Genomic DNA, 26,744 nt, shown 5'->3' with positions numbered 1-26,744 from the left:
ACGCAGAATGTGCCATTTCAAAATAAAGGTGTATCTTTAAGATGACGATATAGATCGATGTTTTTACATTGCGTCGATGTAATCAGATCGTTAGTCAATGAATCGATGCATCGATGTGAATCGATGTATCGTTACACCCCTACTAACGACGGTAGTGGGGCTAACTTGGAGCTGGTTGGCTCTTATCTGCCTTTGGGCAGTCCAAGAAGGGTTAGTCCTTCTTACACGGCACAGGCTTTGCTGTAAGAAGACGAGCCCGGACTCTTTGAAACGGTCAGAATTGGTTATGGTGATGTCTTAGTGTGACTTAGTGTGTGTGTGTGTGTTTAGGCGGCGCCTCTCAGAGCAGCTGGCCCACACACCGACCACATTCAGGAGGGACCCAGAGGACCCCTCAGCAGTGGCCCTGAAGGAGCCGTGGCAGGAGAAGGTCCTGTAAGTACCGTCACCCTACCTGTCTAGTGTCTACTCTCTACAACCATACCTGTCTAGTGTCTACTCTCTACAACATACCTGTCTAGTGTCTACTCTCTCTACAACCATACCTGTCTAGTGTCTACTCTCTACAACCATACCTGTCTAGTGTACAACCATACCTGTCTAGTCTTCTTCTTCTTCGGCGTATAGGTAGTTGTTTTCCTCTCCACTCCACCAGGCTCGGGGCCGAGAGCTACCCTTTTACCACCCCGAGACCTGGTTGAGGGGCTCACCCGGGCTATATTTCTGGACACCCCTCCAGAAGCCACGTCATCGTCTCGTCATCTAATACCGACAGACCATGCATCCCGTTGGGTGGGTGGTACACCGGGCAATCCAGGATAACATGGTCTGCGGTTTGGTCCTCTGCGCCACACTCGCACGACGCATTTGGGGCCAAGCCCCATCTGTGCATTGATGAGCGGAAACGCCCGACGCCGGTCCGGAGACGATTGAGCCTCACCCAGGATAGCCTTGGCAAGTCCATCCCGAGGGGCTCAGGGCCGGCGACTGGGATGTGGTCGCGGAGTTTGGAGGTGTTTGCCTCCCACTCCGCGCGCCACATATAATCCGCCCATCCTGCCGCACTGATGTTAAGATCTCTGCATTGCTGCCTGAGATCCTGTGCGGCAGGCACAAATGGGTGTCTCGACTTGAGACGCCGGGAGGGCTCCGCTGTTATAGTGAGCCTATCATGGAGCAGATGGTTATTAAGCTCCACGGCCCGGCAGGCGAGACGTGCTGTGGCTCCCATGCGGCGGAGGCCTGCGGGCTGGATGCCTGCTAGGATGGGAAGGTTGTCCACGGGGGTAGGACGCAGGCATCCTGTCACAATGCGCAAGGCTTCGTTTATAGGCGAGTCGATGAGGCGGGTGTGGGCACTGCGACACCATACTGGGGCGCAGTATTCACTAGTTGAATAAACGAGGGCTAGGGCTGCCGTGCGCAAGGTCCTTGCGCCGGCGCCCCAGCCCGAGCCAACCAGTCGCCGCATCAACGCCACACGAGCTGTTAACTTCTTGCGCAGTGACTCGAGGTGCCAGTGAAACGTGAGCGTCCTGTCCAATGTCACGCCGAGATATATTGGCTCAGCGGAACATGGCAGGGGATTTCCATCTAGGTATACTCTAAGCTCACGTTTAGCCTCCCTGTTGTTAAGGTGGAAGGCAGCCGACACCGTCTTTGCCTCGCTAAGCTTCAATCTCCATTTCCGGAAGTATGCCACTAGTGTCTGCATGTCCTGGCTCAGATTCCCCTCCACAGACTGCCAATTTCCAGCAGAGTACACCACTGCGAGGTTGTCTGCGTAGGCGTACTTCCGCAAGAGTGTGTTGGGCAGGTCATAGGTGTAGATATTATAGAGGAGGGGGGCCAGGACCGATCCCTGAGGGACGCCGTTCTTAAGGCGTCGAAGCCTGCTTAGCTGTCCGCAACCGGTGGTAAGGGTAAAGCTGCGGTTACGGATGAGCTCCATGATCATTCTGACCATGTGCCTGTCCGGCAGCAGGCGGAGCAGCTTGCAGGTGAGGCAGCGATGCCATACGGTATCGTAGGCAGCCGTCAGGTCTATAAAGACGGCCCCGGCCTTCTTTTTTGCCGAAAAGCAATCCTTGATGTCTTGAGTCATAAGGGTGACTTGATCTACGGTCGACCTCCCGCGTCGGAACCCAGCCTGCTCACGTGGGAGCAGCGGGTCGACAATTGGTTCGATGCGGGCGTAGATGAGATGCTCGAGGATCTTGAAGGGGATGCATAGCAGAGAGATGGGACGGTAACTCTTAGGGTCCCCTTCAGGCTTATTCGGTTTAGGGATCGCAACAACTAGGGCTCTTCGCCAGATTTTGGGGATCTTGAGTTGGCGCAAACAGGAAGTGAGGAACGCTCTCAGCCAGGACTTCAAGGCGGGTGCGGCATGGAGAATAAGCTCCGGGCAGATGGAATCATTCCCTGGCTTTAGATGCTGGAGGGCAGCAGCGAACTCCTCCGGGGTGAATTCACCGGAGATGTAGTCACTGCTAGGTGTTGGGGCCCTCCAGAGGTCTGACACTTCTTTTGCCACAAGTCGAGACGACTCGCGGTCTTTGCCCTCGTATGACCCACTTTTCACAAATTGTGATGCGATTTTATTTGCAGAGATGGGGCAGTGACGAGGGGAGTGCTGCACGATTTGGGGGAAAAAATCGAATTGCGATTATTTGGACAGATATCGCGATTGCGATTAATTTGCGTTTTTTTTTTTTTTAAATAGCAAAAAAAAAAAAAAAAAAAAAAAAAGGGGAGGTTTTTGTAAAGTGTGGCCATATCTCCGGCTAGGAAGGTCGTATCAACGTGCAGTTTGTTTGTACGTCTTCAGGGGACTTAGAGGCTCCCTCCTCTAGCACCCCCACAGCCCGAGCTACGAGTGAAAGAACTAAACTTACATTGGGTTGCTTTAAAGTTGGGTTGCTTTAAAATCAAGCTTCAGATTAAAACATGTGATGGAGCATTACTAACTGACTCAGGTGGTTTGTTTCACACAACCATCTAGGAAAGCTTAATTGGAAGCTGTTTGGAAAAGGGCAGGTACTTTCAAAAAATACGATGCGATGTTGTTGGTGTGCGTTCATTGACGTTGACGTTCATTGACGTTCACGTTCATTGTTGACGTTCATTGTTGACGTTCATTGACGTTGACGTTCATTGACGTTGAATCCGACGCGCTGTATGACGTATCCCATACGGGTAGTGGTGGTCTAGTGAGTTGGACTTGTGATCGGAAGGTTGTGTGAGTTCAAATCCCGCCTGAAACCACACCACTACTAGTGTGCCCTTGAGTAAGGCACTTAGCCCTCAGTTACTCCAGGGGGAATGTCCCTGTAATTCGTAATTGTAAATCGCTTTGGATTAAAAGCGTCTGCTAAATAGCAAAAAAATAAAAATAAAAATAAAATTATAAGCAAATCGCAGGCTTTGCGATTAGCTAATCGCATCATTTCAAATCGCGATTTCGATTTAAAATTGATTAATCGTGCAGCCCTACTCCATGCCTTACGGCTGGAGTGCGAGAAGTCGATGGAGTCAATAGCCTCCTCCCAGCGCTCCTGTCTTTTACGGCTGAGTCTTGACAGCAAGGCTGTTGCGAGCCTGTCCGACTCAGCTCCTGCAGGGGCCTGGAGGAAGGCACAGTGGAGCTTCTCACACTCCTCATGCATCTCCTGTCTAGTGTCTACTCTCTACAACCATACCTGTCTAGTGTCTACTCTCTCTACAACCATACCTGTCTAGTGTCTACTCTCTCTACAACCATACCTGTCTAGTGTCTACTCTCTCTACAACCATACCTGTCTATAGTCTACTCTCTACAACCATACCTGTCTATAGTCTACTCTCTACAACCATACCTGTCTAGTGTCTACTCTCTCTACAACCATACCTGTTGTGAAGGCCCACAGTTTTAGAGCCAGTTTTAGTTTCCCCGAAATCAGCCCTTCTGCCCCAGTTATTTACTTTCTTATTTTCTATACTATTCTATACGTTTGTGAAGTGTATGTATTATTATTGTACTGTTTATGTATATGTTGATGACGTAGTATATCCGGGGTGTATCCGTGACCCGGATGCTACGTTCGGTGGTGCCTATATATAAGAGACGGAAGGGCGGAGTCAGTCAGAGTGTGTTATGAGAAGCAGAACGACAGAGAAGCAGAACGAGAGAAGCAACGAAGCCGATCTAAGATGGCGGATTCAGCAGCGCGCACACCGTGCAGCAACTGAAGACGCCAGGAAAAGCGATTATTGAGTGAACCACTGTAGCCTGTTAGTTGTGTTCCCGTTGGACCGCCTTGCCAGCGGCCGGCTGTTCCACGTTGGACCAAGCGGGACGCCAGCTGGACATTAATCGTCGCCTCCACGAGCGAACACAGACTCCAGCGGAGCTTCGACGCGGACCACTTCATCGACGCACATGCCATTCCACCAGGCCTCAACGCGCACCACGCCACTGGACTATAAGCCTGTTCAGGCCAGAGACTATCAGTGAGTGATTGAGAGTGTGTGTGGCCGGCCGGGAGGGAATGTATATATGGGGATGTATACAACCGTCGTGTAATAAATGTGTTGTTCATATGTAATACCGTGTGTTAGTTGTTTGTAGCTCCAATGCTAATGCTAGTTGTTTGTAGCTCCAATGCTAATGCTAGTTGTTTGTAGCTCCAATGCTAATGCTAGTTGTTTGAAGGCTAATGCTCATGCTAGTTCCCTTGCTAATGCTAACGACATTAACTGCTAGTCGAACGGTTTGCTGGCGCCCCCTGCCTGTATCCTCCTATACTGCCTATTTAGCTTCATTAGTTAGATAACCAGCCCCTTCCTAAATTATACAGTCCTTTTCAGCTACTCCCTGGTTACAATTGGTCCTTCGAGCCGGATTGGTAGTGTAGTGATAGCATGGCTGAGCGCAGCCAACCAGACCAGACAGTTACCCCCCCTTCTCCGCCCCCTGAGCCAGAGCCACGACCACAGAGAGTCCCGCGGTTGCCTCCGAGGTTACAGGAGTATGAGCTTGAGCTCGAAAGCTCACTGAGTGGTAGCGAGGAGCGCACTCCACGGGATACAGTGGTCGGAGAGGCCGAGGTGTCCGCCGGCGAGCGGGTGGCTAGCACTGAGACAGCCCTCAAAGAGCACCAGCCTGAGGATGAGATGGCAGAACCGCAGGGTTTTGCCGTGGAAACGGAAGAACAGGAAGGAGAGGCCCGGTCCGACAGCGCCTGCGGGCGGAAGAGGGAGGGCCTCAGCCTTAACGATCTGCCTCCCAGTACGGCGCGCTCGAGACCTAGCTCCTGCCGCTCAGTGGCTTCCTACCGGTCCAGGGCTTCCGTGGGCAGTTATGCCTCTGGGGCGGATAGCCTGCACTCCAGAGGGAGTAGTGCCGCGCTGTCAGAATATATGCGCCAACAGGCCGAGATGGCGTTAGAGCGGGAGCGCCAACAGGCCGAGATGGCGTTAGAGAGGGAACGCATCCATTTCGAGCGCGAGCGCCTCCAGATGGAGGCGGCGGGGAGACAGCGCCAGGAGGCGCTAGAACGCGAGCGCCTCCAGATGGAGGCGGCGGGGAGACAGCGCCAGGAGGCGCTAGAACGTGAACGCTTCCAGATGGACGGAGCGGAACGCGCGGCGGAGAGACAGCGCCAGGAGGCGCTAGAACGTGAACGCTTCCAGATGAACGGAGCGGAACGCGAGGCGGAGAGACAGCGCCAGGAGGCGCTAGAACGTGAACGCTTCCAGATGGAGCGCGACCGCCTCCAGGCGGAGAGACAGCGCCAGGAGGCGTTAGAGAGGGAACGCATCCAGTGCGAGCGCGAGCGCCTCCAGATGGAGGGGGCGGAACGCGCGGCGGAGAGGCAGATGGCGAGAGAGCAACTGCACGCAGAGAAGATGGAGGAAATGATGCAGACCATGCGCGACGTGTGCATCAGCAGAACTCCGTCGGCCTGTAGCTCCAGAGTATCATCCGCACGGCCCTCTCGAGTGCCATCTCCTGAACCCCCCGCCGATGGCTCCATGACCCCCGCCAGGACTGTCCAACTACAGGCCCAGCTGACCACCTGGAAGGAAGAGGACCAGGGACCCGACCGCTACGCGGCCCAGAGGGAGCCAGCGTCGCTGCCCGGGAGGGGAGTCATCCCCCAAGAGCGTAGCACACCCCTAGGTCCTCCAGTGCACCAAAATGCATGCAGGCCGGACACCCAGACCGTCACTCCAGCACCGATGATCCACTACAGGATGTTCCCCCAGGTGGAGGGACCCAAGTTCCCCTTCTTCAAGGACGAGGACAGGAGCCAGTATGTGGAGCTACGCATCTGCCTAGACACGCTCTTGGACAACTCCTGCTCAGAGTCCTACAAATATGCGATTCTCCTTCAGCATGTGAGGAACCCCAGAGCCCACAACATGGTACTGGCCCATGCCTCCGCACCGACACCTTACACCAGAGCGCTCGCTGACTTGGATGCCCGCTACGGTCGTCCCTGGAACCACGCCCTTGCTGAACTGCAAGCCCTCGAACAGCAGGCCCCCATCAAGGATGACCGGGCGCTGGATGACTTCGCGCTCCGCGTGCACACCTTGGTTGGGATGCTGAAGACGCAGGGCCCAGCTGGCGCCAGCGAGATCAACAGCACCTCCAACGTAGAGCGGCTGCTCCGCAAGATCCCACGCTTCCGGCAGGAGAGGTTCCGGCGACAGCAGCGCGTTCGTCACCCCGGGAAGTTGGGTCTGAGCATGGCTGCCTTCGCGGAGTTCCTACTGGAGGAAGTGCATGACACCAACGTAGACGCCATGGGTTACGCTGAGCCGAAGAAGGAGAGGGAGAAGGGAGACCGCTGGGACCGGCCGAGCTCGAACAGAGGACGCCCAGTAGGAGTGCTGCACACGGAGGAGGAGCCTCGGAGAGAGAAGACCACCCGACCTGAGGGAAAGGATTCCTCTCAACCCCCTCAAAAGGGACGGAGAGGGCCACCGCCATGTCCGTACTGCCCCAGCGAGCACTGGTTCAATGAGTGCAGTGACTTCAACAACCTGAGTACCGAGGACAAGCAGAGGTGGCTCGAGGAGAACAAGAGGTGCTGGAACTGTGGGCGCGACCATCTGGCGAAGAACTGCACTTTGAGGAGGAAGTGCAACCGCTGTGAGGAGGTCCACCTCCACATCCTACACGAGGTCTCCCTCGCCCGGTCCACGGAGGGCAACAGAAGCCCTAGGTCCGGTCGCGCACCGGAAGAGGAAACCCCTGTCTACTACCTAGACCCAACCCAGAGCAGCGGCTCCAAGGTCCTACTGAAGGTGGTGAAGGTCCGACTCCACCACAACAACGTTGAGTACGACACGTACGCCGTTCTAGACGACGGGTCGGAACGGACCATCCTCCTCCAGGAGGCAGTGCGCCGGTTGGGGCTCCACGGGACTGAGGAGAAGCTGACTCTGCGCACGATACGTCGCGACCTTAAAGAGGTCACCGGGGCGAGAATCAACTTCTCTATCTCCCCGGCGGGGAGGCCGTCGGATAGACATCGGCTTCAGAATGTCTTCACCGCCGACCAGCTAGCGCTCTCCCGCTACGACTACCCCCTGGAGAGGTTACGCGCAAGATATCCCCACCTACGGCGAGTAGAACTACATCCGATAGAAGGAGCGGAGCCAACCCTTCTCATCGGCTCGGACAACGCTGCACTGATCGTGTCGCTCCGTCCTCCGCTGAGAGGACCACGAGGCTGCCCGATGGCTGTTGAGACTGCGCTTGGGTGGGCCCTCCAAGGCGCTACCGAGTGGAGAGATAGAGACGGGAGAGCTACGTCATCCCTCCATGTCCGCACCGAAGAAGTGCAGACCATCAACTGCCTTCACACCAGTGTAGACTCCGTGAATGCGGCGCTGCTAGACAACGTCCAGAAGCTGTGGACGCTAGACGTTGCGCCCTACAAGAATGAGAAGCTCTACGTACGGTCAAAGGAGGACGTCTACGCCCTGGACCTCCTTAAAGCAAAGACAGTGCGTATCGAAGTCCAGGGCGTTAAGAGATACGTCACACCACTACTCCGCAGAGAACTCATGCCAGAGTTTCGAGTATCCCCTCGAACCGTCCTACAGTGTCTGACCAGCACTGAGAAGCGTATGAGGAAGGACGAAGTCCTTGCTGCTTCTTACCGAACGGAGATGAAGAAACTGACGGAGTCCGGTCTGGTGAAGAAGCTTGAGCCAGCCGAGGCGAACCAGAGTGCCGAGTCTTGGTACCTCCCGCACCACAATGTTCACCACAACGGGAAGAACCGAGTGGTCTTCAACTGTAGCTACCAGGTGGGGAAGCTCAACCTCAACCACTATCTTCTCCCTGGTCCAACCTTGACCCCAGCCCTCTTGGGAGTTCTGGTGCGCTTCCGTCAGCAGCCGATCGCAGTCAGTGGTGACATTAAGCGAATGTTTCACCAGGTCAGGATGTTGGAGGAAGACAAGCCACTCATGAGGTTTCTCTGGAGAGAGGACCCGAGCGACCCCGACCCCTCTATCTACCAGTGGGAGGTGCTACCCTTCGGGACAACCTGCAGCCCCTGCTGCGCTACCTATGCGCTACAGACTCACGCCGCGCAGGAGACGGCACCTCCTGGAGTGTTTGACGCCGTCCATAAGAGTTTTTACGTGGACAACTGCCTTCACAGTTCGAAGACAGCCACGGAAGCCCGTCAGCTAGTCCAGGACCTGCGTGCTCATCTCCAGGAGGGTGGATTTGAGATCTGCCAGTGGGCCAGCAACGACCCGCAAGTCATCAGAGACCTCCCGAAGGAGGCCACCTCGACCAGCAGCGAGGCTTGGGTCTCTCACTCACCAGATGATGCTCAGGAGATGACGCTCGGACTTATCTGGCAGTTCCAGACGGACACGCTACGCTATCGCAATAAGCCTGCCAAGCCTCAACGCGTCACGATGAGAACGATATACAGCACTCTAGCGAGCCAGTACGACCCACTGGGATATATCGCTCCCTTCACGACGGTGGCCAAGGTGCTTGTCCGGGAGCTGTGGGCCCAAGAACGAGGATGGGACGATCCTCTGCCTCGTCACCTAGCAGAGAAGTGGAAGGCCTGGGAGCAGGAACTTCCCACTCTCCAGCACATCAAGCTGCAGCGGAGCTACTTCCCTCCCTCCACGGACCTAGAGAGGAGTGTCATCACGCTACATGTATTCTGCGACGCCTCGGAGATGGCGTACGGGTCCGTGGCATACGTCAGAGCGGCAGAGCTTGGAGGTGAAGTCCACGTCTCGTTTGTCCTGGCACGTTCCCGAGTGGCGCCGAAGAAGCAACAGTCCATCCCAAGACTGGAGCTGTGTGCTGCCCTGAACGGCGCGCAACTGGGAAGGTTCCTGCTCGACGAGCTCCAGCTACCTCTGAAGAGCGTCACCATTACCGACTCCACTACCGTCCTCCAGTGGTTGAAGTCCAGCTCATGTCGGTACAAGGTGTTCGTGGGCACCCGAGTCGCCGAGATTCTGGAGTTGACTGAGGTGAACTGCTGGCGTTATGTAGACACCAAGAGGAACCCTGCTGACGTCATCACGAGAGGGGCAACTCTACAGGATCTGTCTGAGCCCCACCTGTATCACACGGGACCAGACTTCCTACAGGAGCGGGAGTCAGAGTGGCCAGCCACGCCGGCGTTAGCAGAAGACAGAGAGGACAAAGAGCTGCGTAAGACGTTGTTCTGCGGAGTCACCCAGGTCGTAGACCCTGCGACTACTCCAGGAGAGGAGTGTGAGACGCTCGAAGAGCTGCAGAAGAGGATGTTCTGCTCCAAGGCCGGTCTACCCCTAGATACTACGCTCAGCGCCGAAGATTACACCGCGGCGGAGCTCCTGGTGCTGCAGAGTGCCCAACAGGATGCCTTCTCCCGAGAGCGGGAGTGTCTCGAGAAAGGGAAGCCGATCCCCTCGGACAGTAGACTCCGCGGCTTAGCTCCAGAGCTCGACGGTGTTCTCATTCGCGTGGGTGGCAGACTGCGCCGCGCTCAAGATCTAGACCTGGACACGAAGCATCCCATCGTGCTTCCCACTAAGCATCAGGTCACCAGGTTGGTCATCAAGCACCATGATGACAAAGTGCAGCACGCGGGTGGAGAGCGTGTCTTCGCGGAGGTACGACGGAGATTCTGGATACTCCATGGACGGGAGGCGGTACGGAGATATCAAAGGTCCTGCTCGGACTGCCAGAGGTGGCGAGCCACGCCGCCGCAGCCCATGATGTCCGATCTGCCCGAGGACCGGCTGCGACTGAGACAGGCTCCGTTCCACTCTACTGGGGTCGACTGTTTCGGGCCACTCCTAGTCCGAAACCGGCGAGCCTCCGAAAAGCGGTGGGGCATCATCTACACGTGCCTGACGACGAGAGCAATGCACCTGGAAGTTCTGCACCAGCTCACAAGCGACAGCTTCCTCATGTCCTTCAAGAGGTTCACCTCCAGGCGAGGGACCCCTAAGACCCTCCGGTCGGACAGAGGCACCAACTTCGTCGGTGGTGAGGCCGAGCTGAGGGCGAGCTACGCTGCGATGACTGAGGAGGCCCGTGACCGACTCGCCTCCCAGCAAGTGAAGTTTGTGTTCAACCCCCCAAATGCTCCACACTTCGGGGGAGCCTGGGAGCGGGAGATTCGCTCAGTAAAGAACGTCCTACGTACCATTCTCGGACAGAAGGTGCCTACCGATGAGGTGCTCCAGACTGTGCTAGCAGAGATTGAGGGCATCTTGAACTCCCGGCCCCTAGGCTATACCTCCAGTGATGTAGCAGATCTGGATCCCATCACGCCTAACTTCTTGCTGATGGGGCGGCGAGACTCTGCACTGCCTCAGGTAGTCTACGACCCTGCAGAGCTCACCGGAAGAAGATGGTGGAGGCACAGCCAGGTGCTCGCGGACCAGTTCTGGAAGCAGTTCATACTGCACTACCTGCCGACCCTGCAAGTCAGGCAGAAGTGGACGAGGGAGAGAGACAACTTGTCCGAAGGTGCCGTGGTACTGGTGATCGACCAGTCCCTTCCACGCGCCGCCTGGCAGACAGGCAGAGTGACCAAGGTCCTGCCGGGTCCGGATGGAAGGGTGCGGACGGCCATCGTGGACGTTGGTGGTCGCACTTACACCCGACCTGTGGCACGCCTGATTGAGCTCCCTCAAATTAGCCAGGACACTATCACCTCCTACCTCACGCTGCTAGAGCAGCCTAGCCAGTGTGCCTTCTTAGTTAACTGAAACCGAGGGTTTCATGGGGCGGCTGTTGTGAAGGCCCACAGTTTTAGAGCCAGTTTTAGTTTCCCCGAAATCAGCCCTTCTGCCCCAGTTATTTACTTTCTTATTTTCTATACTATTCTATACGTTTGTGAAGTGTATGTATTATTATTGTACTGTTTATGTATATGTTGATGACGTAGTATATCCGGGGTGTATCCGTGACCCGGATGCTACGTTCGGTGGTGCCTATATATAAGAGACGGAAGGGCGGAGTCAGTCAGAGTGTGTTATGAGAAGCAGAACGACAGAGAAGCAGAACGAGAGAAGCAACGAAGCCGATCTAAGATGGCGGATTCAGCAGCGCGCACACCGTGCAGCAACTGAAGACGCCAGGAAAAGCGATTATTGAGTGAACCACTGTAGCCTGTTAGTTGTGTTCCCGTTGGACCGCCTTGCCAGCGGCCGGCTGTTCCACGTTGGACCAAGCGGGACGCCAGCTGGACATTAATCGTCGCCTCCACGAGCGAACACAGACTCCAGCGGAGCTTCGACGCGGACCACTTCATCGACGCACATGCCATTCCACCAGGCCTCAACGCGCACCACGCCACTGGACTATAAGCCTGTTCAGGCCAGAGACTATCAGTGAGTGATTGAGAGTGTGTGTGGCCGGCCGGGAGGGAATGTATATATGGGGATGTATACAACCGTCGTGTAATAAATGTGTTGTTCATATGTAATACCGTGTGTTAGTTGTTTGTAGCTCCAATGCTAATGCTAGTTGTTTGTAGCTCCAATGCTAATGCTAGTTGTTTGTAGCTCCAATGCTAATGCTAGTTGTTTGAAGGCTAATGCTCATGCTAGTTCCCTTGCTAATGCTAACGACATTAACTGCTAGTCGAACGGTTTGCTGGCGCCCCCTGCCTGTATCCTCCTATACTGCCTATTTAGCTTCATTAGTTAGATAACCAGCCCCTTCCTAAATTATACAGTCCTTTTCAGCTACTCCCTGGTTACAATACCTGTCTAGTGTCTACTCCCTACAACCATACCTGTCTAGTGTCTACTCTCTACAACCATACCTGTCTAGTGTCTACTCTCTACAACCATACCTGTCTAGTGTCTACTCTCTACAACCATACCTGTCTAGTGTCTACTCTCTCTACAACCTCTCGTGTTGTGTATCCCGTGACATAATTGTGATGCATGAATATAGATTACATGAGTAAGTTGTAGTGTTTTTTTTAATTTTATATATTAAATTCAGCGTACACTACAATTCAGTGTACACTACCAATACACATTGTTCAATAAACCTCTCTACAGTGTAAGCCTATATTGAAGAGTGTCGAAGCTTTCGTTAAAGGTTTCGAAGCGAACGTTGAGATTGTTTGGTTTGTTTGACAGGCGGATCCGCGAGGGCTCCCCCTACGGACACCTGCCCACCTGGCGGCTGCTCTCCGTCATCGTCAAGTGTGGTGACGACCTTCGGCAAGAGCTGCTGGCCTCCCAGGTGTTGAAACAGCTACAGGTTAGTGTTACCTGTTAGGGCTACATGATTAATCGATTTTAAATCGAAATCGCAATTTGAAATGATGCGATTAGCAAATCGCAACGCCTGCGATTTGGGATATGTTATACAGCACGTCGGATTCAGTGTTTTTTCTTGTGTGTCAGTCATTCACACCAATCAGAAGTGCTGTGCTCTACATGTACCAGCCATTGTTCACCAATCAGAAGTGACCCAAGGTAACTACGCATACGCCCAACAACAGCACTGCACGTGAAACGCCCACGAGTGAATCTGTGAAGACGTTTCAGTAGCTAGCAACATTCATGGTGTGGATAGTTAGTGTTACCTGTATACCAGAACTGCTGGCCTCTCAGGTGTTGAAACAGCTACAGGTTAGTGTTACCTGTATACCAGACTTGCTGGTCTCCCAGGTGTTGAACCAGTGATTAGATTTAGATTTAGATTACATTTTGTCTCCTTCCTTCTTGAATGAATGAATGAATGGTCTTTATTGTTGCTGGTCTTTGCAGCCTAGAATATGACACACCCACTGACGACGTGACTGTTCTATGTTTCGGTTCCTGCTTGAGAACCACTATTTTCTGGTTCCTGCTGCGAACCAACTTTTCAGGCTCCGAACCAATTTATTTTCGGTCGGAACGTGCTGGCCGGTTCCAGACTTGGAACGGTTCCAGTGTTTCCTCCAGGATTTTCCACATTAGTGGCGGGGTGTTCAGTTCAGTTAGATTTTTTTTCCGCGTGCACGCGCATAAAACGCGCACTGGCGCTCAAAACAAAAAATTTCACTAAAAACTAGAGGGTGGCAAATAGCGGTCATTAAAGCTGAGCAGGTGATTTTATATAGAAGGGGATCAAATACCAAGATATCCTACAGCTGCAGCGGAACATGCGGAACACGCATGACACACACACACACACAGAAAGATCATAAGCTCATCGAATATGAAGTACACAAGAGTACACATGGAACCGGGAACGCGCATACAGCACTGAACAACATCCGTAGAATATAAACTTGTGACTGACAGTCACATACATACATACATACACACACACACACACAATGAAAGATCATCAGCTCATCAATACGAAGTAGGCCTACATGAGAGTACACGCACAAAATCGGCTAGTAAAGTCACAGTGTGACAGTCAGATGGAGCATTCGGTAAACAACCGACAGCAAGGTCATCATCAGCTGAGTTAAAGAAAACCAACTCTTACCTTTGATGACACCGACATGAGCCCTGTTTACCCGTACCTCCGCCGTTCTGTTCGTGGTGATTTTAGAGGCAATAGATTATTTTTGCCCCGCGCATTATTGCTATGAATAGTTCGAAGCTAGCGTTAGGTGCGAGGCTGCTCGGTTAACCCATTAGCGGGAACATTATTTGTTTCACAAAATAGGCTGATTTAGTTGACCATGAACAACTATATTACGAATGTTCATTTAAAATACTCGTATACTGAGCACTGGTATAAGAACATGAAACCAGAGAACAGCAGTAAATGCAATAACCCACAGTCGTCGCTGATGATGTTGCATTTTCGATTAGGATACAGGATTAAAGGGACGGGCGAAGAGAGAGAGAGAGAGGAGAGTGATTTCCTGAAATCCAAATGTCCAGCGAAATTCGGACCAATCACAAAACTGTTTTGCAACAGCGCCTCGCGCCGCGCACCTGTTGAGAGCGATTCAGTCTCGATTGCAGTGCGAACACAAACAACGAGGTTAATTGCAACATTGTAACATATTGTAACTTACTACACCCTAAATCTTAACGAAATGTAGGTCTGAAAGCGGCCTAAATCTATCTTCAATCTGCTTTTTTTCTGTTCTCCGGTCATAATAACTAATATTCGTTGCGCAGCCTGAATCAAAGTGGACAATCAATTAGTGGCGGAGAAAATGCATATAGAGTAAACACTGGGTTCCTTGGCGGTGTGAAAGCCCTAAAAGTGTTGAACCTCGCCCCATCCTGCTTGTGAATGACTGAACCTTTCAGGGATGCTCCTTTTATACCCAATCATGACACTCACCTGTTTCCAATTAACCTGTTTACCTGTGGAATGTTCCAAACAGTTGAGAATTCCTCAACTTTCCCAGTTTTTTGTTGCCTCTGTGCCACCTTTTTTGAAAGGTGTTGCTGCCATCAAATTCGGAATAAGCATATATTTACAAAAATCAATCAAGTTGATAAGGTAAAACATTTAATATATTGTCTTCGTACTGTTTTCAATTGAAAATATGTCAAAAAAGGATTAGCAAATGATCACATTCTGTTTTACACAACGTCCCAACTTTTTTAGAATTGGGTTTAATACCAACATTTGATGAATTCAAAATAAGTTTTCATCCCTACCTGATTTGTGTGATCTTTGCACTTTCTACTTTGCGAACGAGTCTTTGAAACATTGCATGACAGGTTTGTTTGCAGTAGAATAATGGGTAACAGGGGGAGAGTGAATAAATAACCTTGTTTTTTAATTTCAATTCTGAGTCCATGTTATTTTCTACCCTGAGAGAAACATTACAATTACCATTACACTTTATTATTACTATTATTAGGAATTAAGAAAAGATCCCTAGTCAAACTGCCATTCCTGGTTGGAGAGGATTTGAAGGGGGGAGGGAGGAGGAGATGGAGACTCCCTCAATTGTGATTGATGTGTATTTTCTCTCCCTCTCTTTCCCCTCCTCCCTCCCTCCCTCCCTCCATTAGACTATCTGGGAACAGGAGCGGGTGCCTCTGTGGATCAAGCCTTACAAGATCCTGGTGATCTCGTCAGACAGCGGTATGATCGAGCCTGTGGTGAACGCTGTGTCCATCCACCAGGTGAAGAAGCAGAGCCAGCTGTTGCTGCTCGACTACTTCCTGCAGGAGCACGGCAGCCACACCACCGAGGCCTTCCTCACCGCGCAGAGGAACTTTGTCCAGAGCTGCGCCAGCTACTGCCTCATCTGCTACCTGCTGCAGGTCAAAGACAGGTGGGCCTCTCGCTCTCTGGCTGTCTGTCTCTCTCTCTCTCTCTCTCTCTCTCCCTCCCTCTCTCTCCCAGGCTATCTGTCTCTCTCTCCCCCTCTCTTTCTGTCTCTCTGGTTGTCTGTCTCTCTCTCTCTGCCTCTTTCTCTCTATATGTCTCTCTCTCTCTGTCTCTCAGGCTGTCTGTCTCTCCCTCCATCCCTCCCTCTCTCTCTCTCTCTTTCTCTCTGGCTATCTGTCTCTACTGCCTCATCTGCTACCTGCTCCAGGTTAAAGACAGGTGGGCCTCTGTCTCTGGCGGTCTGTCTCTCTCCCTCTCCCTCTCTCTCTCTGGCTATCTGTCTCTCTGGCTGCCTTTCTCTCTCTCTTTCTCTGTCTGTCTGTCTGTCTCTACTGCCTAATCTGCTTCCTGCTGCAGGTCAAAGACAGCTGAGTGGAGATGCAGAGGAGGAGTTAGCACTGGTCACACCAGTTGGAGCATATAAAATGAGAGCATTTTTGGCCATTTAAGTTGTCCTTGAGTGCAAATAGGTGTACTTTTTGGAGTAAACGGCTGAGTAAATGGCTCTAACTCTAACTATGGATACAATGACTATGGATACAATGACCATATTTTGTATATATATATACCGTATTTTCCGGACTATAAGTCGCGGTTTTTTTCATACTTTGGCTGGTCCTGCGACTTATAGTCAGGTGCGACTTATATATCAATAATTCATAATCTCTGACTGACATGAACTGACATACGGTAATCTCTGACTGACATGAACCAAGGAGTAACTTCCGCTAGCGCCTCATACACGATAGAATAGCCATTATACTTGACAATGTGGACATTAAACACGACAATGTGGACATTAAACATGATGTTATGGACCTTATACACAATGTTATGGACGTTAGAAACGATATTAAAGTCATTTATTCCTTCCAGAGGCTGTTTAACGTTGCAATGTTGTACCCGCGAGTAGCATTTTGCTACTTCCGGTAGCGCTTCATACGCGATAGAATAGCCATTATACTCGACAATGTGGACATTAAACACGACAATGTGGACATTAAACATGATGTTATGGACCTTATACACAATGTTATGGACGTTAGAAACGATATTAAAGTCATTTATTCCTTCCAGAGGCTGTTTAACGTTGCAATGTTGTACCCGCGAGTAGCATTCTGCTACTTCCGGTAGCGCTTCATACGCGATAGAATAGCCATTATACTCGACAATGTGGACATTAAACACGACAATGTGGACATTAAACATGATGTTATGGACCTTATACACAATGTTATGGACGTTAGAAACGATATTAAAGTCATTTATTCCTTCCAGAGGCTGTTTAACGTTGCAATGTTGTACCCGCGAGTAGCATTTTGCTACTTCCGGTAGCGCTTCATACGCGATAGAATAGCCATTATACTCGACAATGTGGACATTAAACACGACAATGTGGACATTAAACATGATGTTATGGACCTTATACACAATGTTATGGACGTTAGAAACGATATTAAAGTCATTTATTACCTTTTAGAGGCTGTTCAAAGTTTCATTTTTCCTCCGCGACGCCATGTTGTTAGCCCCGCGCTAGCTAGCGGACTTTACACTCGATAATACAAGTATTCCTTAACCTTTCAGAAGAAGTTTCAACGTGAATTATGTCCTTCCTGGGCTTACAAATCCTCTCATGTCTCTTCACAGTGCCAGACTAGAGTCAAGCTCAACAGGGTCTTCTTTCCCCGCTGATTCCGCCAAGCCCGTTCCCTTGAACCATGCGACTTATAGTCCAGTGCGACTTATATGTGGTTTTTTCCTCTTCATGGCCCATTTTTGGCCTGCTGCGACTTATACTCGGGTGTGACTTATAGTCCGGAAAATACGGTATATAACAAATTGTTTTGTTATACAGTGTTTGTGTACAATTACAGTACCACAAGCTTATATTTTGGTTTCTAAAGGGGTCAGTTGAACTAAGTCATGAGACATTTATAAGTTACACTACATAGCCAAAAGTATGCGGACACCCCTTCTAATTAGTGGGTTCAGCTGTTTCAGCCAAACCAATCGCTAACAGGTGCATAAAAAGTTTCTGCCCTGCTTCCCTGGTCAACTGTAAGTGCTGTGAAGTGGAACCGTCTAGGAGCAGCAGCAGCTCAGCCACGATGGGGTAGGCCACACAAGCTCACCAAATGAGACTGCTGAGTGCTCATTACCGAGTTCCAAACCACCTCTGGAAACAACCTCAGCACACTGTTCGTCGGGAGCTTCATGAAATCACGCTTCACTCTGGGTTTGGCGGACACCAGGAGAACGGCACCTGCCCGAATGCATAGTGCCAACTGTATCGTTTGGTGAAGGAGAAATAATGGCCTGGGGCTGTTTTTCATGATTTGGGCAAGGCTGCGTAGTTCGAAATCTACAGCATACAATGACATTCTAGAGAATTGTATGCTTCCATCTTTGTGGCAAGAGTTTGGAGAAGGCCCTTTCCTGTTTCAGCATGCCAATGCCCCCGTCCACAAGGCGAGGTTCATAATGACATGGTTCGCCGAGTTTGGTCTGGGAGAACTTGACTGGCCTGCACAGAGTCTTGATCATCTTGGGATGAATTGAAATGCCGATTTCAAGCCAGGCCTCGTCCAAAATCGGTGCTCAACCTCACCAATGCTCTTGTGGCTAAATGGGAGCGAATCCCCTCAGCCATGTTCTGAAATCTAGTGGAAAGCCTTCCCAGAAGAGTGCAGGATGTTATAGCAGCAATGGGGAGGGGGGGGGACCAACTCCATATTAATGTCCATGGTTTTGGAATGAGATGTTCAACAAGCACATACAATGGGGGAAATAAGTATTGAACACATCAATATTTTGTCCAGTAAATGTATTTCCAATGAGCCTATTCAAGTGAAAATTGCACCAGATTTGGTATTAACTCAAACAATCCAGACAAAAAATCTAAACATTTAAGTCCATATGTAAATAAAGTTATGTGTAATAAAGTGGAATGAAACAGGAAAAAAGTATTGAACACACTAACTGTGATTAATTCAATACTTAGTGGAGAAGCCTTTGTTTGTAATGACAGCTTTAAGGCGCTTTCTGTATGAAGTAACTAATCGCCTGCAGTATTCAGGATAGGCTAAAGAAGATGGGCTACGTACTTGTTTTTTAAATGTTTCAGTATTTGAACATTGATCATCAGCCCGACAAACGTCACAGCATTATACAACGCCAAATGTCATCCCCTCGCGGGGGATATATATATCCATTCTTTTTTTTTATACTTTATTGCAGGGTTGTACATTACATTTCAAGTTCATTTCATACACTTTACAAGTTTTCTTCACTTGTCTATGTTCATCCTGCATCATTTTTTATTTTTTTATTTTTTTTAAAGAGAACAAAAAATAAAAAGATAAAGAATAAAGAATAGAGAGAAAATACAGAAAAAGAAGAGAGAAATTATAGGGATAGAGATAGAAAAGTAAGAGACAAAGGGATGGGGGTGGGAGGGGTGGGATCGGTGAGGGGGGGGGTTCTTCCTACTCATTCATTCGGTCCATTTACTCCAGTTCATAGTGAATTGCTCTTCACGGTTTCCCACTTTATAAGTAATTCTTTCCATTTCTTTTATCTCTTCAACAGTTTTTTTCCAATTATTAACAGATGGTGGGTTTAAGTCCAACCATTTACGTGTAATTTGCTTTAAAGCTGCAATACGTAATATAGTGTACAAATATTTATCTCCCTCCCTGTGTATATCTAATGGAATAAGACCGAGTATAATATTGACTGGATGTATAGGATTTTGTAAGGTAAATGTATTTTTTATTTTTACTTGAACTGCCTCCCAAAACCTTTTAAATTTAGGGCATGTATAAAAAATGTGTGTGTGATTGGCTTCTTGTTCCGTACATTTCCTCCAGCATTCTGCATTGCCTGTTGGCCTATATTTTGACAACATTTTCGGTGTTAGGAAGATCTTCATATTTATTTTCCAAGCAAATTCTTTCCAGAATTTTGATTGTGTTGTCTTAAATATTCTTTTGCATGCTTCTTTCCAATCTTCTTCCGTAATTGTTATTGCTAATTCGTTTTCCCATTTTTCTTTAGTGTTATCTTCTTGTATCTTGATTTCTTGCATGATTTGGTAAAGTTTTGAGATTTTTGTCTTTTCGCTGTTTCTATTTTTGCTCAGAATATATATATATATATCCATTCTTGAAGAATATACACGTCATGGCCAAATATATACAGTGGGGAGAACAAGTATTTGATACACTGCTGATTTTGCAGGTTTTCCCACTTAGAAAGAATGTAGAGGTCTGTAATTGTTATCATAGGTACACTTCAACTGTGAGAGACGGAATCTAAAACAAAAATCCAGAAAATCACATTGTATGACTTTTAAATAATTAATTTGCATTTTATTGTATGAAATAAGTATTTGATCACCTACCAACCAGTAATAATTCCGGCTCTCACAGACCTGTTAGTTTTTCTTTAAGAAGCCCTCCTATTCTCCACTCATTACCTGTATTAACTGCACCTGTTTGAACTCGTTACCTTTATAAAAGACACCTCTCCACACACTCAATCAATCAGACCCCAACCTCTCCACAATGGGCAAGACCAAAGAGCTTTCTAAGGACATCAAGGACAAAATTGTAGACCTGCACAAGGCTGGGATGGGCTACAGGACAATAGGGAAGCAGCTTGGTGAGAAGGCAACAACTGTTGGCGCAATTATTAGAAAATGGAAGAAATTTAAGATGACGGTCAATCTCCCTCGGTCTGGGGGTCCATGCAAGATCTCACCTCGTGGGGCATCAATGATCATAAGAAAGGTGAGGGATCAGCCCAGAACTACACGGCAGGACCTGGTCAATGACCTGAAGAGAGCTGGGACCACAGTCTCAAAGAAAACTATCAGTAACACACTACGCCGTCAGGGATTAAAATCCTGTAGCGCACGCAAGGTCCCCCTGCTCAAGCCAGCGCATGTCCAGGCCCGTCTGAGGTTTGCCAATGATCATCTGGATGATCCAGAGGAGGAATGGGAGAAGGTCATGTGGTCTGATGAGACCAAAATAGAGCTTTTTGGCATAAACTCCACTCGCCGTGTTTGGAGGAAGAAGAAGGATGAGTACAACCCCAAGAACACCATCCCAACCGTGAAGCATGGAGGTGGAAACATCATTCTTTGGGGATGCTTTTCTGCAAAGGGGACAGGACGAATGCACCGTATTGAGGGGAGGATGGATGGGGCCAAGTATCGCGAGATCTTGGCCAATAACCTCCTTCCCTCAGTAAGAGCATTGAAGATGGGTCGTGGCTGGGTCTTCCAGCATGACAACGACCCGAAACACACAGCCAGGGCAACTAAGGAGTGGCTCCGTAAGAAGCATCTCAAGGACCTGGAGTGGCCTAGCCAGTCTCCAGACCTGAACCCAATAGAAAATCTTTGGAGGGAGCTGAAAGTCTGTGTTGCCCAGCGACAGCCCCGAAACCTGAAGGATCTGGAGAAGATCTGTATGGAGGAGTGGGCCCAAATCCCTGCTGCAGTGTGTGCAAACCTGGTCAAGAACTACAGGAAACGTCTGATCTCTGTAATTGCAAACAAAGGTTTCTTTACCAAATATTAAGTTCTGTTTTTCTGATGTATCAAATACTTATTTCATGCAATAAAATGTAAATTAATTACTTTAAAATCATACAATTTGATTTTCTGGAATTTTTTAGATTCTGTCTCTCACAGTTGAAGTGTACCTATGATAAATTACTCTACATTCTTTCTAAGTGGGAAAACGTGCAAAATCAGCAGTGTATCAAATACTTGTTCTCCCCACTGTATATACAGTATATCTCAAAAGTGAGTACACCCTTTAGATTTTTGCAAATATTCTGTCATATCCTTTCAGGGGATAACACTATCTTAATGAAACTTTGATATAATTTAAAGTAGTCAGTGTGCTGCTTGAATAACAGTATAGATTTATTGTCCATTGAAAATTACTCAGTACACAGCTGTTAATGTCTAAACAGCTGGCAACAAAAGTGAGTACACCCCATAGTGAACATGTCTAAATTGTGCCCAAAGTGTCAATATTTTGTGTGACCACCATTGTTATCTAGCACTGTTTTAACCCTCCTGGGCATGGAATTCACCAGAGCTGCACAGGTTGCTTCTGGAATCTTCTTCCACTCCTCCATGACGACATCATGGAGCGCACGGATGTTGGACACCTTGCACTCCTCAACCTTCTTCTTGAGGATGCCCCACATGTTCTCAATTGGGTTTAGGTCTGGAGACATACTTGGCCAGTCCATCACCTTAACCTTCAGCTTCTTCAGCAAGGCCGTTGTCATCTTGGAGGTGTGTTTAAGGTCATTATCATGTTGGAAAACTGCCCTACGGCCCAGTTTCCGAAGAGAGGGGATCATGCTCTGCTGCAGGATGTCACAGTATATATTGGAATTCATGTGTCCCTCAATGAAATGCAGCTCCCCAGTGCCGGCAGCACTCATGCAGCCCCAGACCATGATGCTGCCACCACCATGCTTGACTGTAGGCAAAACACATTTGTCTTGGTACTCCTCACCAGGGTGCCACCACACACGCCGGACACCATCTGACCCAAACAGGTTTATTTTGGTCTCATCAGACCACAGGACATGGTTCCAGTAACTCATGTTCTTGAATTCATTGTCTTCAGCAAACTGTTTGCGGGCTTTCTTATGCATCGGTTTCAGAAGAGGCTTCTGTCTGGGGCGACGGCCATACAAACCGATTTGATGCAGTGTGCAGCGTATGGTCTGGGCACTGACAGGCTGACATCCCACTTCTGCAACCTCTGCAGCAATGCTGGAAGCACTCGCACGTCTATTTTTGGAAACCTACCTCTGGATATGACGCTGAGCACGTGGACTCAACTAACGACCCTGGCGAGGCCTGTTCCGAGTGGAACCTGTCCTGGAAAACCGCTGTATGATCTTAGCCACTGTGCTGCAACTCTTAGCCACTGTGCTGCAACTCATTTTCAGGATAATGTTATCCCCTGAAAGGATATAACAGAATATTTGCAAAAATCTAAAGGGTGTACTCACTTTTGAGATATACTGTATATATATTATATATATATATATATAATTTGTTCAAAAGTACAAAAATGGATGTACCAATCCCCGATTGCCTCTTTGAGGACATGCCCTCTTTCTAATTCTCTTTCTCTCCTAACTTTCTCGCTCACAGGCACAACGGGAACATCCTGTTGGATGCTGAGGGCCACATCATTCATATAGACTTTGGCTTCATCCTGTCCAGCTCGCCCCGCAACCTGGGGTTCGAAACGTCGGCCTTCAAGCTCACCAGTGAGTTTGTGGATGTAAGTCAAATAACAGTGATTTCAGAGGCTACAGCCGTTGAGATTAGGTTCTGAAACCTGAAACAGTGCTGAGTGGAGGGTGTGGGTGCATCAATGAGTCAAACTCAGTCAGTGGTCCAACTATTTCCTTGCTCATGGTTAATCATTGTTCTCTCTCTTCTCTCCCTCTTTCTTTTCCCTCCTCCCCCTTTGTTTTAGGTGATGGGAGGTCTGGACGGGGACATGTTCAACTACTACAAGATGCTGATGCTGCAGGGGCTGGTCGCCGCGCGGAAGCACATGGACAAAGTCATCCAGATAGTGGACATCATGCAACAAGGTACTGCTAGATTTTCTTCCAATGGTGTTGAGCCCTTGTGAGCTGATTAGAAACACAATATTAAACAGTGAAACGATTACGTGAATGTATTCTCAACTCAGTTTCATCACATAAACTTTGGAACTTGGAACTTTTTACTTATTGAGCCTTCACTGTTTTATGTATTTTATTGAATGTTTTCTGTCTGCCCTAACTAAGCTGTTTGACAACAAAATGTCCCCATTGGGGACAATAAAGGTTTTCAATAAATAAAATCATTTACAATCTCAGGGAGTTCTGCACATCCTCAATACAAACAAGAGACTACTGACCAAAGTACTCTTAGTTGATTCCAGCACCTTCTTTCTGAAGGAACTCTTCATGTTAGAGTCTGTGTTGGGGCTATGGGGCATTTATATATGTAGTGCATTTTTGGGTGTACAGACCAGGGGCCTCGTTTATAAACGTTGCGTACGCACATAAGCAAATTTCGGGATTTATAAAAAAACAAACTTGGCGGGAGAGTGCGCTCCGCCACGGGCACTCTGACCCATGCGTACGCACATAAATTGGAGAAATTAACAACTGGGACTGATGGCAGAAGGATGGAACTTGAGAAATGCTTTGAAATGTATACCATTGTGTAAAATATATTGAAATATTACCTCATGTATTATATATGAAGAGTGCCCACAAAAAACATGATTTAGGATAATAAATACAAACGGAGATATCTGTTTTGCAAAACAACCCCTCAAATATGTTGTACAGTTTTTCATAACTTACTATACTTGTTATGTTATGAAATGTATTCTCATAAATAATAAGGTGAACAATAGGACAAATTACGTTTAAACTGATACCATTTTCGATTCCTCAGTGGGCAGATACGAGTGCAGTTTTATATTGTTATCTCGTGTTTGTTGTACAGAATTTCACTGGGCGAAGCCTTTCTGTCGGGATTTGCCATCATTGTCGTCATGCAGTCGGTATGGATTAATATTAATTAGGGGCGTTTCACTGATGATTTATAGGCAACTATGGGCGTTAAAAGCGTGGGGACGCTTGTTCACGTGCGCAATTTGTTTTGTTGATTGTGATTTATAAAGGGAAACCGGCATGGGACGTGCGTTCACACTGTGTTCTAAATCTGATGTATGTGTTATAAATCATATTATTATATGACTATTAAAAAATCATATGAATCATAATCACATTATAAGATAATTTTGTGCGTAAAACCTCTGTCTTTCGCACCTTTTCACGTCAATCCTACGGACGGTTTTATAAATGAGGCCACAGAGCAAGTGAGCGGAGCAGACATAATTTGACCACAGCGTGGAGCAGGTATTCAAAACATTGGAGCTTCGGCCTTCTCTCCTACTCCAATACCGCTCACATCACAAGTTGAGATCAGACCGATTCTATTATAAATATTTTGCAGATATTCTAATTAAATCCTGCATGGAAACCAGCCAGCCCTCCTACTACTACCTTTCAAGCCAATGTAACTTTCACTTTTATTACTGAGAAATTGTTTTTATTTGTATTTTTATTCTTTCAAGATGAGATGTGGGTGTTTGGTGAATTGGCTAAATGATTGTTTGAAACAAACAAACAAATGGAGCGAATTTTGGGCAAAACGTTGTTCTTTGAGCAGTTTTGGAGCGGAGCCAGGGAAGAGGATTTGGAAGGAGAGAGCGGAGTGGCATCTGTTACCGCTCGGCCCCGCCCTGAGGCTCTTGTACAGACTGTTTTAGTAGAGCTCTTCCTGCCAGCGCTATAGTGTTTGTCTGATGTAGTCTTCTAAGACAAAACCAAACTGATCAATCAACCGTTCTACCCTATCTCATTTGTCTCCTCTCTCTTTTGTCTCCTTCCCTTCTGTTACTCCTCTTCTCCCCTTTTGTCTCCTCTCCTCCCCTCCTCCCCTCCGTTCCTTCTCCAGGTTCTCAGCTCCCGTGTTTCCATGGCTCCAGCACCATCCGCTCCCTGAAGGAGCGTTTCCACATGAGCCTGACGGAGGAGCAGCTCCAGGTGCTGGTGGAGCAGATGGTGGACGGCTCTGTGCGCTCCATCACCACCAAGCTCTACGACGGCTTCCAGTACCTCACCAACGGCATCATGTGAACCAGCTTACCTGTGTATGTGTAGACGAGCGTGTGTGTTTGCGCATACATGTACAGTGGACCTACATGAGCAAATGCTTGGACTTGAAAAAGCCACACACCACTGGCAAAGACCACTACCCCCCCCGCCTCAGCCCTTGACCTCTTTAGGAACCAAACACGTTTGTTTGTTTGTTGTGCTCTGCCCTAACACAACCTCCTCAGTCCCTTTGGATTAACGTCTTTGCTTCTGGGATTTTATACCTTGACTGAAGACCAGAGGTCTCACAGCTGTGAAGTTTTTTGTTTCCCTACCTGTTTATACCTGTTTCTTCCTGTTTCTTCCTCTCCTCATGTCTGTGACTCTACCTTTGCCGCTCTCTCTCTTTGTCGCTTTGTCTTTGACTTTTTAATCATACTGTACGTTTGAACTGGTGTTGTTCTCTCAACGAGGATGTTGTTTTTTGTGTGATTTTCTCCTCAGTAAGTAAATAGTCCAGTTTCTCTAAGCCTCATCGGGACACCGGATGCTAACTTGCCCTTCAACTTGACGTGCTCGCTTGCTCCCCAAAGTTCTGTTTGTGTATAACAGTTATACACATGCACAAAGCTGATACCCTGCACATGATGGTTATAAATCAAAGGAGCTGCAGATAAAATTGTATTTTTATAAGGACATTTAGAGAAACAAAATATCTTGGAGGTATTTTTTACTGAAGGTGAATTTATGTTGACACAAAATGTTGAAACGACCATGGTCTTCATCTGTTGAGGGTGCGTGAAGGATAAGCTTCATTTTACAATTACAATTAATTCAGTTTTACAGCTATAATTGGTTTCACACTTTGTTAGCATTGATAGTGACAGTCCTCAATTCCAATTTAGGCTCTACCTTGAATAATGAGTAGGCCAACAAACATGCCTCCTTTAGCAATGTGTGTATGTGCAGTGCTCCTCCTTAGCAACCATGCCACCCATGTATCTGCTTTGCTTTTTTTTTTATTTCTTTACAAGAAATAGATCAACATTGACATTTTTTTCACAATTCTGCTTGACTTTGAATGAGAGAAACAAAACCCTCGTCTTGTTCTTAAGGATTGTACTGATGAGGTGTTTTAGTCTGAGGTCACTTTAAAGGAAGAGGAGGAAGAGGAGGAGGCGGAGGAGGAGGAGGAGGAGGAGGCAGGAGCTGCTGCTGCATGGTTAATCCA

The 26,744-nt window shown here is 48.5% G+C and overlaps 1 protein-coding gene across 1 annotated transcript in view; it reads left to right on the top strand.

The window, feature by feature from the left end:
* The window catches only part of pi4kb (phosphatidylinositol 4-kinase, catalytic, beta), a 44,454-nt gene extending 17,952 nt beyond the window's left edge, over positions 1 to 26,502 (top strand). The window contains exons 8-13 of the mRNA XM_080540083.1: positions 331 to 435; positions 12,631 to 12,754; positions 15,478 to 15,743; positions 22,995 to 23,127; positions 23,326 to 23,446; positions 25,374 to 26,502. Of these exons, the coding sequence (XP_080396209.1) occupies positions 331 to 435; positions 12,631 to 12,754; positions 15,478 to 15,743; positions 22,995 to 23,127; positions 23,326 to 23,446; positions 25,374 to 25,555 (931 nt within the window). The 3' untranslated portion in view covers positions 25,556 to 26,502. The remainder of the gene's footprint in view (positions 1 to 330; positions 436 to 12,630; positions 12,755 to 15,477; positions 15,744 to 22,994; positions 23,128 to 23,325; positions 23,447 to 25,373) is intronic.
* Positions 26,503 to 26,744: the final 242 nt, after the last annotated feature.

This window comes from Nansenia antarctica, assembly GCF_963989245.1.
Source record: "Nansenia antarctica genome assembly, chromosome: 10".
In the NCBI taxonomy this organism is placed as follows: domain Eukaryota; kingdom Metazoa; phylum Chordata; class Actinopteri; order Argentiniformes; family Microstomatidae; genus Nansenia; species Nansenia antarctica.
This window is presented reverse-complemented; position numbering and strand designations above follow the sequence as displayed.